This window comes from Acomys russatus, chromosome 31, assembly GCF_903995435.1.
Source record: "Acomys russatus chromosome 31, mAcoRus1.1, whole genome shotgun sequence".
NCBI lineage: Eukaryota > Metazoa > Chordata > Mammalia > Rodentia > Muridae > Acomys > Acomys russatus.
Genome location: NC_067167.1, coordinates 17914671 through 17928756, shown reverse-complemented (window position 1 = coordinate 17928756; position 14086 = coordinate 17914671). Strand labels below are relative to the sequence as shown.

The 14086-nt window shown below is 50.9% G+C and overlaps 1 protein-coding gene across 1 annotated transcript in view; it reads left to right on the top strand.

The window, feature by feature from the left end:
• Positions 1–7293: 7293 nt before the first annotated feature.
• Positions 7294–14086, top strand: part of Plxnc1 (plexin C1) — a 153200-nt gene continuing 146407 nt past the window's right edge. The window contains exon 1 of the mRNA XM_051139846.1: positions 7294–8391. Coding sequence (XP_050995803.1) covers positions 7330–8391 — 1062 coding nt within the window. The 5' untranslated portion in view covers positions 7294–7329. The remainder of the gene's footprint in view (positions 8392–14086) is intronic.

The following is a 14086-nucleotide window of genomic DNA, read 5'->3' as shown; positions in this document are numbered from 1 at the left end:
GGTTGGGGGAGCGGGGACACTGAGTAAACCAGGGCAGTCTATGGTTCGAGAGCCTATAACTTGAGAGAGGGCACCCATGGAGCCAGTGGCCTCTACGAGGGCATGGCCACAGCTAGTTTACAGCTTGGCAGGGAAGGAAGGAGCAAAGGGACTGAGCCTCACCCTAGCTCTCCACTCCTGGGTCTCCCATTGGCTGAATCTAAGCAGAAGCCAAAAGGCAGAGGCTATGTCCATAGATGCAGACTTCTGGTACACAACAGGATGGGGAAAGCAGGAATGGTAGGGAGGACGGAGGCGTGTACAGCACAGACGGGCAAGGAGGATTAGAGAACGGAGGAACAAATTTGGTTCCAGGAGGCATCCTGACCTGTAAACTCATGGCGCCGTATACAGTAAATAAGCGTATCTCTCCTCCTTTCTTCCTTTTCAAGTTACATCTTAGCACAAGATTTCCGAAAAGACAAAAGGGGGGGCGGGAGGGCTGGGCATTGTGGCATGCACCTGTAATCCTAACGCCAGAGATGTTAAGGCAGAAGGATTTCTAATTCAAGGCCACCCTCGGCTATACAGCAAGATGCTGTCATAAAAAGCAGGGAGTGAGGCTACCGAAAAGATGGCTGTTCTTGCAGAAGACCAAAGTTTGGTTCCCAGAGCCTAGATAGGGGCTCACAACTGTCTTTAGTTGCTTTAGTTACTTTAGTTCCAAAGGATCCAGCACCCTCTCCTGGCTTCTGCACACACACAGTGCTGTTATATACACATAGACAGACCAGTATGAACATAAAACACAACATATATATATACACACACACATATATATGTATACATATGTGTGTATGTGTATATACATATATACATTTATATATACATATATACATTTTATATATACATTTATACACACACATATATATACACATATATACGTACAAATACATATATATATATGACTGGGAGATGCTCAACCAGCAAAGTGCTTGCTGCACAAGCATAGGGACCTGACTTTGGATCCCTAATACCCATGTGTAAATACTGGGTGAATGTCAGTAACCCCCGGATAGGTGGATGGAAACACGTGGATCCGTGGGGCTCACTGATCAGCCTGTGTAGCTAGGTCAGTGGGCTTCAGGTTCTGTGAGAGAGCATGTCTCAAAAGATGAGAGTGCAGACTGAGGAAGGCACCGACATTGACCTCTGACCTTCATGTGCATGCACACACGTGTGCACATCCACCCCCTTCCCCATACACATATACACATTAAAAAGGGGGGCAGGAGGAGAGAATGACACAAGGGGCTGAAGGCCAAGAGAACTGTTCAGTCTTTATATTTGCGATTCTGCGCGTGAGGCCGTTGGTGTCGGAAATGCTGGTGGAAACACTGTGGCCTCAATATTTTCCCAGCGTGGATGAGGACAAGAAGCACGTCCCCCACCTTCCCCAGGACCACATGTCCAGCCTTCCGGCAGCCACTGCCCAGGCTCAGAACTCAATTCCAATTACTTCCTCCCAGTCTTGGTAGTGATAGTTTGTAGGGAAGGCGAGGCCAGTGGAATACGCAGCAAGCACTCTCTCTGCCCAGAGCGCCAGACTGCTCACCGTGCAAGTCCAACCACTTCATTGTCAGCTGTGAGCATCTCCTCACCAGAATCTGGAGGAAGCGGAAGTACCAGTGACTGTGGAGTTATCTGCCTGTTAATCTTATCTTCTGCTATTCATTTTAAGAGCCCGAGTTATTATTAATATGAAGGCCTGCTTTGTGACAGCTCTTCTCTTTGAATGAGTTTGTGCCAAGCTGCCAGTTATCAAGGGACTCGGGGGCCCAGGATTACGCTACCAGCCGAGTCTTTGAGACATGATGGTCGAGTAGAGATGCGAAAGAATTTAAAAAAAAAATCATATTTTATGTCTACTCTCGATAGATAACCTTTTGGCACTTCATTTCAAAGGAACAGTAAGAAAAATACAAGCAAGGATAGCCACAAACTTCAAAAATAAATCTAAGAAGAGCTTAATTTTAAGAGACTGCCCAAGTCGCAGAAGTGTCCCAAACCTTGAGATGTAAATAGCTGATGAGCTTGCCTACTTCCTGCAGATCTAGAAAAACGCCATGGTTCCTGATGACTTAACTGTTTTGCTGTCAATCAGGGATGGCCTTAGGGTCTTCACCATGGATAGGTGTAGTGTTTGCAGAAACTTGATGCTTTTGAGTATGACCAAAAACAGCTCGCAGAGAAAATGGCTTGTCTCATCATGCAGCTTACAGTCCATCATGACGAGAGAAGTCAGGGCAGCCACTGAAGTAGAAAACGTAGAGGAATGTTGCTTACTGGATTGCTGGGTTAAGCAGGACCATTTGCCCAAGAGTGGCTCCACCCACAGCGGGCGGGGCTTCCCTACATCAATCATTAATCAAGAAAACGCCCATACAGATTTGCCTGCAGAGCAACCTGATGGAGGCAGTTTTCTCCGTTGAAATTTCATCCTCCCTGGTGATGCTAGTTTGTGTCGCATTGGCAAAAACTTAGCCAGCACAGCAATGAAACACAACCGCTTCAGTGACTGAAGCGCTGCGTGACAGGGTGAAGTCTCGGATTCTACAGCACCGGAGTTAGAGTTGGCATCACCACCCCCTTTTCCATAGGCTCTTATCATAAGTGAAGGCTCTTACGTAGCTTAAAGAAAGTCAGTGTTGGGACTCTAAGCAGAGAAGAGTGGCTTTGAATGCCCCCACTCTGTTCTTTAGTCTGGAGTTGTTACTCTTTTGGGAAGCAATATGTAACCCTGTTATGACATGAGAAAAGACGACCACTGGAATGCTGGAGGTGAGCCGTCACACCACACCGTCCAGCCTTCTTACAGGAACTAGCAGCTGGGTACTATCACCAAGCACGCAAGGGTACTCATCCAAGGCCATGATGAGTGACAGAGAGGACCAGGCCCTGGACTCCCTCAGCCATATCTTAACAGCATATTTGAAGGTTACAGCCCGTGAGCACAGCCACCCTTGAGGGATGGTCTTTATCTTTGGAGCTTGTAGCCCTGAGAGGGTTGAAAACAGAGTGCTGAGGGAGGAAGGGAACACCCATCTGGCCAGCCAGATCAGTCCAGTCAACTCTAACGATCAATGGGTGACGATGTCACAGCCAGCTCCCCCTCAGTCTCATCCTGACTGATTTTTCATATTGGCTGAAGCTAATCCAACTCATCTCTCAGCACCAACTCAAGCTATAAAACAATATTTCCTCTAGTGTACTTTCAACTATCTGCTAATCAGCAGACAGGGGGTAGGTGGTGGGAAGCTAGCTCATTTCATTTTCCTGTCAGTTACCAAAAGGGGCCAAGAGCAATGTTAAGGTCTTCAGCATGAACATCACACGGAGATGTTGTGGAGGGAAAAAAAAAAAACGGCCTGTCTGAAATTCAAGGAGGCCAAAAGGGATGTGTTTTTCTATGGCATCACTCAGGCTCTGTGCAGGGTGTTGTTGCTACACAGAAAGGGTGTGTCAATCATCTGTTGACCATCAGAACTTAACATTCTCAGTTGCTTCTGGCTCTCCCTGCAACCCATCCAGCCCTCTAAACCATAGTCAGATTAAAAAAAAAAAAAAAAAAGAAAGAAAGAAAGGAAGAAAAGAAAAGAAAAAAGGAAAAAGAAAAGAGAAAAGTGAAGTGTGAATGATAACCACCGTGTGACTGTGACCGATTGCCCACTGAACAGTTCTTAATGTCTCAAGTCTTGGCAGGAAAACCACAGACTCTATAGAGCCCTGTCTAGCAGAAAACGAGTCTGATTGTAGATGGCTTGGTTAACCCAGATTGCCGTCAGTGCCTGAGGGAGTGGATATTTTCTCATTATGGAGACTTTTCCAGCTAGCAATGGCTGTGCAGGCAACTGCTCAGAACCCATCTCAACTGCCCGTTACCGTGGTAGCAGGTCTGCCTGGAGGATGGAACTGTACCACCTTCTTTTGTTTGGGTTGCAGCCATTTGTGTTAACAAGAAGTTCCGAAAATCGCCATAAGGGACATCCAACTAGGTAGTGAGGGAAGCTCTGGGGTGGGTGGGCTGTATACCCTCAGGCCAGACGGGTGTGTCTAAGAGAAAGCCATTAGGGAAATAATAGACCCCCACACCTGGGTGTTTGTTTAGAGTTGTTCACATTTTCTCACACTTTTCAAATGTGAATATGTGTCCTGAAGGTGGAGCTTTAGTACACAAGAAAATTGGGAAGGGGCAAAGGCATTTGCTCAAAATGGGGTAAGATCAGCAAAGAACTAGTTTCCGGGTTTCCTAATCGCCTTACATTTTTTTCATGCCAAAAAGTTAGCACGGATTCTCGATTTCTTCCACTATAGGAGTCTGCACACAATTAAATGGGAGGAAAAAGAAAGCCTGCTTGCAGGAGTAAATAAGGGGACGCAGGAACCGTCAGAGCAGAGCCCTTTCTTCTCCTTGCTGCTTATTTTTGTAGGATGTTGTTTCTTTTTCAAAATGCAGCAGCAAAGAACCGAGCAGTGATCAAAATGCCGGACCGTGGAGTATGTTTAATCCAAATAGCTTCCGGGATGGTCTGCAACTGATTGTAGCAAGCCTACAGGATTTAGGGAAACGGCTTGGGTATCAGTGAAGTAAAACTATCTCCAAAATGGGATTGAACGCTGCTCTTCAGCCCAGCACATAGCCACAGCCCATTGGTGAAGCCGCTAGAACCATCATCCTGTTCATCGTTCACAGTGGAATTGTAGAGACTGATGCATAAAGGCCCTACTATGTTGGAAAGGGGTCGGTGCACATTGGGGGAGGGTTATGTGGTTGTTGTTGTTTTCTGATTTCACCAATGGAAAAATTCTTACAATATTCCAGGTGGTGATGAAAGGGGGGGTGAGGGGGCGAGAGTCAGACTTTTTTTTTTTTTTTAACAAGTGGGCCATCTGATTTGCTTCACTTAAGAGGTCCATATCAACATCAACCTAGATCCACATCCCCCCCTTTTCTTTTTTCTCTTCTCTTCTCTACTTTCTGGCACTACAGAAGGGGTGACGTCCATCTAACATCTGGAAGCAGTGGCACTAACCATTAGCAGACAGAAGCAATGGTAGCCAGGCCCCAAAGAGGAGCCTGCTGAAGGAATGGTGTGTGTGTGTGTGTGTGTGTGTGTGTGTGTGTGTGTGTGTGTGTGTGTAGATCAGAGGAAATGGAAGGCAAGACCTGGCTCAAACTCTCTACCACTGTGCTACGCCCACCCCAATAATTCAAATAAGCTTCTTGTTCACTTCTGTCCCCTCTCTTCTGCCTTTCTCTCCTCTGTCTCTGTCTGTCTGTCTGTCTGTCTGTCTGTCTGTCTGTCTCTCTCTCTCTCTCTCTCTCTCTCTCTCTCTCTCTCTCTCTCCTCTCTCTTTCTCTCTCCTGAGGGGAGAGCCCAAAGCAATTCTGTGGAAGTGTAAAACCTGCAGCAGGTGCCTGGCTCTGCAAGATTTGGTCTGTGAGGAAGGGTATCTAGCTATGCCCCCCCTCCCCCGCCTCCCGCCCGCTCTCCTCCCAAACAGATTTCATCGAGAGCTGAGCTGACTTGGAGAGAAGAAAGGAAGGCCACACAGCAACCAGTTGCGGTCCATGATGTGAAAAAGACCTAGGAAGGAATGTAGCTCATTTCCCAAGGACCCGTCAGGTTCTTCAGCCCCCTCTCCAATTCGCCACAGAGTTGGAGGCCTCTGGGAAGCCCACTTCTGAGAAAACGAGAGCCTGCCTGCCCTCGGAGCACAGTGATTTTCTGTTCTAGAAATTCTCGGTGGCTTGGAGGGGGGGGGGTACAAACCAGCTGAGTTGCTCCCTAGGGAAAGTGCCCCGGGGGTGGGGGTTCTAAAGGAAAAAGGTGGGGAGTGGTGGAGAGCACCAGCACTCTGATTTGGGAACGCCGGCTGAGCACAGTAGTTTTTGCCTTCATTCTCTGGGGTGTGTTTTAGTGGCCACAGGTGGCACTGGACTAGCAAGACGCCTGTAAGAGGCCATGGGGTGAGATGTGGATTCGAATCTCCGCTTGTGCTATTTGCTAACAGCTGTACCCTGGAGGGTTCCATAGCTTCTCCAAGACCGTTTTTCAAAAGCTGAGTAGGGACAGTAACAGTCACTAATTAATACCGTTGTTTTGAGCATTAAGTGAATCAAAATCGACATGGTGCCTTCAGAACTACGCCCAGAACGTAGTAAGTGTTCAATAAATGTTAGCTGTTGTCATTAGGGTTAGACAGTGAGCAGAACTTTCTAAGTGCTAGGTCTGAGAGCTTGGGACTCCGTTGCCAAGGGAGACTAGGGAGCCTTTTCAAATATGAGAGCTCTGGCTCGAGGGATTGTCCACAACGGGCGTGTGGCGCCTTCCTCCCACCTCACTCTGACCCGGGGAAACCCACTCCCTGTCACAGGGACGCCTTGGTACCCCTTAGCTGCCTCCCGCTTGGACCCAGCTCCCCGGTGCATCTCTGGAGCCTCCCTCCCGGCGCTCCACACCTGTCAGCCGCCTTCGCAGCCTCCCAAGGGCTCGAGCCCTGGGCCTCTGCTGCAACCCCTTCGACCCTGGGTCCTGGCTCCGCGCGCCTCTCGTTTGCCGGCGGCTGTTCTCGTAAACAAAACCCGGGCGTTGGAGCAGCCCCGCGGGCTGGCGAGAGCAGGAGCCAGCTCGGTGCGCGGTTACCGCGCAGGGGGAACCCGGGGCGAGCCAGGGGCGATGGTGGCAGCCGCGGCGGCCGCGGCAGGCGGCTCAGCTTTGTTATGAATAGATGAAAGAGGCCACCTACACAGTAACCCAAATTACGAGACCTCCCTCCTCCCGGTCTCACCGAATCAAGAGGGGAAGGGAGATGGGCGTGGAGGGAGGGCGGGCAGGAGGCGGAGGGCGGAGGAGGAAGAGGATGAGGAAGGGGCTAGTTGCATCCCACTTTCACAATGGGAAAGTGAAACGCACAAGCGCACCCAACCTCTCCAGCCCTCCCCGCCCGCCTCGCTCCCCTCCGCCCGTCCCCTCCCTTTCCCTCCGCGCCTCCCCGCGAGCGCCCGCGCCGCACAGAGGAACTCTCCGGCGAAGGCGGACGAGGAGGAAGCGGCTCCGGAGCGCGCAGGGCTTGCCGCCGCGGCACAGACTGCCGGAGCGAGCCCGCCGCGCGCCGTCCTCCCTGCACTCCTTCCCGGCCGAGCCGCGGGAATGGGGCGGCCGCGGGAGCCCGAGCGCGCGCAGGAGCCGCCGCCGCCGCCGCCGCGGTCGCCCGCGTCTCCGTCGCCGCGCGCCTGAGCCGCCTGAGCCGCCGCGCGCCCTGCCCGGGGGCGGCCCCCCTAGCCCCATGGAGGTCTCCCGGAGGAAGACGCTGCCGCGCCCCCCGTGCCCGGCCGCACCGCTGCCCCTGATTGCCTATCTGCTGGCGCTGGCGGCGCCCGCCCAGGGCGCGGAAGAGCCGGTGTGGCGATCGGAGCAAGCCATCGGAGCCATCGCGGCAAGCCGGGCGGACGGCGTGTTTGTGGCAAGCGGCAGCTGCCTGGACCAGCTGGACTACAGCCTAAAGAACAGGCTCTCGCGCCTATACCGGGACCAAGCGGGCAACTGCACGGAGCCCGTCTCGTTGGCGCCCCCCGCGCGGCCCCGGCCCGGGAGCAGCTTCAGCAAGCTGCTGCTGCCCTACCGCGAGGGGGCGACCGGCCTCGAGGGGCTGCTGCTCACCGGCTGGACCTTCGACCGGGGCGCCTGCGAGGTGCGGCCCCTGGGCAACCTGAGCCGCAGCTCCCTGCGTAACGGTACCGAGGTGGTGTCGTGTCACCCGCAGGGCTCGACGGCCGGTGTGGTGTACCGTGCGGGCAGCACCGATCTCTGGTACCTGGCGGTAGCCGCCACCTACGTGTTGCCGGAGCCGGAGACCGCGAACCGCTGCAACCCCGCGGCATCCGATCGCGACACCGCCATCGCGCTCAAGAACACGGAGGGGCGCAGTCTGGCCACGCAGGAGCTGGGCCGCCTAAAACTGCGCGGTGGCGCGGGCAGCCTGCACTTCGTGGACGCCTTTCTCTGGAACGGCAGCGTCTACTTCCCCTACTATCCCTACAACTACACGAGTGGCGCTGCCACGGGCTGGCCCAGCATGGCGCGCATCGCACAGAGCACGGAGGTGCTGTTCCAGGGCCAGGCAGCCCTCGACTGCGGTCACGGCCACCCCGACGGCCGCCGCCTGCTGCTTTCCTCCAGCCTGGTGGAGGCCGTGGGTCTCTGGGCCGGCGTGTTCAGCGCGGCCACAGGAGAAGGCCAGGAGAGGCGCTCCCCCGCCACCACCGCTCTCTGCCTCTTCAGGATGAGTGAGATCCAGGCGCGCGCCAGGAGCTGCAGCTGGGACTTTCAAACGACTGAGCACAACTGTGTAAGTCCTGCCCCAGGGGCCCTGAGGAGACTTGGGTGGCATTTACCAAGTCTCAGGTTTACAGCTCCAGCGACTGGCTAAGACTGAAGGCTACTCTAAATCACAGTCAGTCTGGGGTCCCCAAAAGGAGAATGTAAAAAGGGCGACGGGGTGGGGTTTGGGGGTTAGGGTTGGGGTTGGAGGGAGGTTCAAAACTCTAGTGGCTGCTTCTTACGCCTTTTAGTCCAAATGCAGTCGCTTGTTTGTGACTGAGCTTCCCCAAGCTACCCTCTGTCCCTAACCGCTTCTCCAGACCAGAGTCTCAGTAGGCATGTGGGCTTGACCCTTTGGGCCAACAGTTACTGATGCCCTCACAGAAAAGCTATCGAACCTGAAGGACTAGCTGCCACACCCCAGCCTTTGTGCCCCCCCCCCCCTTCCCCACTCCCCGGCTGTAACCCATGTGATGTGGTCTGTAGAGTTGTGGCCTGCTCCGCACTGGTAAATAAATGCTACGGTGCAAAAGCCACTCGCAGACCGCCCAGCAGGACCCAGTGCGAGGGGGCGGGGCTGTGGCTGGCCGAGGGTGGCTGTGCTCTCAGCCGGGCAGAGAGAACCGAGAGAAGCGCTGGGCTGGGGGGGGGGGGGGGGGGGGGGGGGGGACGGGACTGGGGAGGAGGGCAGCTTGTGGTGTACAAAGCCTCGCCCCGAAGAGAAGAGCGGGGGGGCGGGGGGGCGCGGGCCGCGGGGAGGTGGGAAGTGTTGGGGTGCTCCAGGCAGTTTCTGGGCTGCAGATTTCCAGATTAGATTGCGGGGCTCACTGGCACCACCCTTGGGCTGCGCCTGAACCAGGCAAAAGACACAGGTTTCGCCCCCAAGGGCTCACAGGGCAGCCACAGCTTGAAATCTCGAGATTGACAGTTCTTTGACTGGAAAATAAAGCGACAGTTCAAGAGGCTCTTGCTGATGGGGATTATGGAGGCTTTGTGTACTTGAGCGGAGGCCCTTGCCCTCCCAAGGCTGCTGGCAAGTAACTCTGCATATGGCTCCTAAGAGGGGAGCCTGCTGAGAGCCGCCTTAATCACTGGACAGAATTCAGGGAGCAGAAATTGAGGGCTACAGGTGTTGCTATTGTTTTGCTATAAAAATGAATCGCAAGAGGAAAGGGGCAAAGTCTTCCAGTGGGGAACTGTTGCGCGTGCATTTATTGTGTACCTGAAACGCTGGCTCGAAGGTATATTAATACGCGGGTAGAAAGACACTCCCCTCAGCCCTTTCTCTGCAAAGCGCACCTAGCCAAATATTAGTTGTTATTATTCAGGGAGAAAGAAAGGCTTCGGGCCACTTGTTTCTTCTCTGCTGGGTCAAGCACATGCCATCTTTATTTTACAACTGGTAGAATTCAACAAATGCATGAAGAGCACACACTGTCCCCTAAATGGCCTAGCTGTGCCCTAAACATAAAACTTAATATGTATTATCTTGCTTTATATATCTTCACAATCTAATGGCTGAAGTTTGGCAAATCACTGCCTTCTTACTTCTCTGTTGAAAGACTTGAAATCACATTCTCTCCTCCCCCACCCCTCCACCCAGCTCCAGTTTTACTTTTTCGTCAAGCTTTAAGGCAGTTAGTCTGTGGGGTTTAATGGCAGCAGCTCCAAGGCCCACAGCAGGTAACTATCATGGAAGTCCAAGCTTTGCCATCTGACAGCTGTGTCGATGTGCAGAGCCAAAACAATTTCTCTTGACTGCGTCTACCTATTGGGTACTGGAGGACTCGGTTTCCTTCCAAACGCCGCATGCATCCCGAATGCACTCAAAAATCCAGTTTTGGCTCAATCAGGTGTTTCCTACTTGCACCAGGATGAGGAAGGGGGCAGAATTAGTCTAGAGTGCTGTTTTTCCCTCTTCGTGGGAGCTCTTGGGAGAGCGAGCTGCCCCCTCGGAAATCAAGCAAGGGATCAGCACATGCTGCCAAAAATCTGGAATGGGGAACAAAAATAAATAATTAAAACAAGTCCTTGCACAGCATTTCTTGCTGCTGTTATTTATTGAGAACTCCCAGGGCGCTCGGAGCTGTGTGTTCTGAAAGATGGGGTCTCTACCCTCTGAGCTTGTCATCCAAGTTAAATGATCTACCCAGGTTCAAACAATAGCATGTCATGGCTGCACAGGTGGGAGCTGGGAGTTTTGCTTTTTTTTTTTTTTTTTTTTTTTTTTTAATTTAAGTTAAGTCTTTGCTGCTGGTATGCATTAAAAAGCCTTAATGGGATTGCATTCTAAGAGCTTTTGAATGAAAAAAAAAAAAAGGTGGTAGTTTTGATGAAAAAGCTACAATTTTCTAAGCAATTAAATAGGCAGATAAGACACTTAATTCAACAAATACTTGTTTGGCGCCTGCTCGTATGAGCAATGAGCTATGCTGGGTGCCACCGATTGTGCCAGTGAAGGGACAATGGCAGGTTGCAACCCCATTTAATGGGGTCGTGGGATCAGTGTGGCCTCGGCTGTCACTCACAGGGATGTTGTCACTTGACTGCATTTCATTTTCAGGTCTTGAATGTGTTTTTGGAAAGGCGTGCTGAATTACAGGTGCCTGAAACAGGAGTTGGACCTGAAAACACACTGTAGAGGGAGCCCCAGCAGATTGCAACAGCTATTCCTTCCTAATAAACACTGGCTCCCCCACCCCAGTTTTCTTTCTTTTCTTTTCTTTCTTTTTTCCCATCAGTGAGTCTCAGGTTGCAAGGCTCAGGTGTCTAGGTTTGCCTGTCTTTTCCTTGTCCCTCTCTTCCCAGCTGGTACCTGTATCGCCCATTTCCCATCAACCTGTGGTAATGACAGAACTGGCCAGGCAGTGTTTTCCCATCTCCTGGGTTTCTTATCTTCCAACTGCTCATTCTCTTCTCTGAGCTTTTGTCTTTGTTTTTGTGTTTTCTGCTGAGGATTGATTTCTGGGATGCTTGTGCAATGAGTGTGTACTCAGCGTTTTACACACAAGGCATTTATTTATTTATTTATTTATTATTTGTCTTGCCTTGCTTTGCCTTGTCTTGCCACCAAATTTCAATGTACTTTCACAGAAGTAACCTACTCTATGAGGCCCCTGCTGTGCATTTGGGTAACACTCCCTATCTTAGTTTTTGTTTGTTTGTTTGTTTTGTTTTGTTTTGTTTTAAACCACCTTGCACTAAACCAGTGCCTGCACACCAGAAGAGGGCATTAGGTCACATTATAGATGGCTATGAGCCACCATGTGGTTGCTGGGAATTGAACTCAGGACCTCTGGAAGAGCAGAGAGTGCTCTTAACCTCTGAGCCATCTCTCCAGCCCCCCTATCTTAGTTTTATATCAACTGGACACACGTTAAAGTCATCTGAGAGGAGAGGACCTCAATTGAAAAAAGGCCTTCGTGGGATTGTCGGAATCCAGGCCTGTAGGGCATTTTCTTAATGCTTGATGGGGAGGACCCAGCTGATAGCGGGCGGGACGCACCTGGCTGCTAGTCTTGGGTTCAACAACAAAGCAGGCTGAGTAATCCAGTAAGCAGCACCCCTCCACAGTCCCTGCATCACCTCCTGCATCCTGCATCCAGTTTCCTGCCCTGACTTTTTTTCAGTGATGAATAGTGAGGTGGAAGTGTAAGTAAAATAAACCCTTTCCTCTGTTTCATAATATCCCCTCCTCCAAATGATGCTTCTGTGAGTCTTTCAGCAAGTCTGATGGGTTGGTTCTGTGAAAAGCATCCCATTTTTTAGATGAACAAGCTGTCATCCATAACAAAATAGGTACCAAAGCCTGGTAGCTTAAACCCAGTCCGTGTCTGTCTCTGTGTTCTTTTGGCCACCCTGGTACTTGCGGATCTTTCCCCTAAAAGTTCCCTAATTAGAAATACAGCAAGTAATTTCCCTTGGAACAGAGGTTCTCAACATGTGGGTTGAGATCCCTGGGGTGGGGGGGAGGAAAAGAAGGGGGAATCATCGAAGGACCTTTTTGCAGGGGTCACCTATCAGATATTTACAGTACTATTTATAACAGTAGCAAAACTACAGTTATGAAGTAGCAAGGTAGATAATTTTATGGCCGTGAGGAGAAAGGTCACCACACCCTGAGGAACTGTCTTAAAGGGTCACAGTGTTAGGGAGGTTGAGACCCACTACCCTAGGCGTTGAGAGCAGAAGGCACCCGCTGAACATGGTGTTTGCCTCCAGTCTTGTGTTGTGCTTCAAGATGTCACATGGTTTGCTTTCTTCATTACGTTCCAAAACCTACCTGTGTTTAGATTAATATAGTGGTGAATGTGTTTAATTATGTGCATTAATTTGTGAAGTTAATTTCACTCCCCACCACCTCTCTCTCCCTCTCTCTTTCTCTCTCTCTCTCTGAATACCCACTACTTTTGGCACACCAATGTGTAAGAAATGTTTGTACTGGGGCCTGTGAAGATGGGTAATTCTAGAGTTCTCTGGCGGCCGTGGTTGGGTCCTGGGGTTACCTGTGAGATTAAACACAACTGTCTTGGCCCTCTGTAGATGGTACTGTTTTTTGTTTTGTTTTGTTTTGTTTTTTGTTTTTTTCCTTGTAGTTCGGCTCGAAAGACTAATTCTGATTCTTCTAGTTCTTTTCCACCTGTTGTAGGTCAATGTGCCCCCTCTTCCATGCCCACATAATTCTAAAGCATGCTGCCACTCAGCTGCCGTGCAGATAGGCAACCACAAAATGATTTGTCTCTCCACCAGAAGCAGCCAAGACACATGTGGCCGTTGTGCGCAGGAGTGATACTCCAATTCTACTTGGCAGTGTGACCCGCCGACCTCAAAAATGCAGCCCTTTCCTGCGATGTGTATTGCCCGTCCAGTTTCTGTTATGACTCCGTCCATCCCCTTTGTCACCTGTAGACTAGATGGTGAATTTCACCTTCACGCACACACCTGATGTGCAAGGGTGGTTTCAGAAAGGACAAGGTTGGTGACAGAGCCCACTTAGAAAAGCAATCATAGCGACTGGCTGCTGAGCAGTTTATCATGGCATGGCTCGGGCAGAGCAATTTACACGCCTTACTGTCTGTCGACTCTCAGTCCCCATATGAGGCAAGGGCTTCCGTTATTATGATCATTACAGATGAGAAAATTGAAGGCCGGGGGAGCTTTGTTCAGGTTCCTTGCTTGCAAATAGCAAGGGATTTAGAACTCGTGTGGTCTGGGTCTAGGACCTGGTTTTTTAACCACTGCTGTGGACAAGTCAGTCCCCACCGACACTAGGTTCTGGCAGTCATCCTGTGCCACATTGGGGCAGGCAAGGCTCTAGCTGTTGTGATAGGACCAGCTGTTTGTATATGGTGGCGCAGAGGCTCCTTGGTTGTGAACAGTGTGTAAATCTGTCACTACCTGAAGTTCTGTCTGATGCCAGGGGTGGCTTCTCTGACGTTAATTTCTTAGTAATATTGTCCTTGGCATGTGGCCTGTAAATAACCTCCACAAGTGGTCTCTCTTAAAGCCTCAGCACCTCGCGCAGCATCTGCTGTGTAGTTAGAGATTAAGATGTGTCTATTGAATAAGCAAGTGAAGGATCTTGCAGGGTCGTGTTGGAAATGAAGTAAATGTATTCTGTCCTTAATACTTTCCTGGTTCTCGTCACTATATAGTCTCTTAACCTGTGTCCTTTTCTTAATAGCTGATGTGTCAAGGATCCCCCCTCCCTTTTTTTTTTTTCA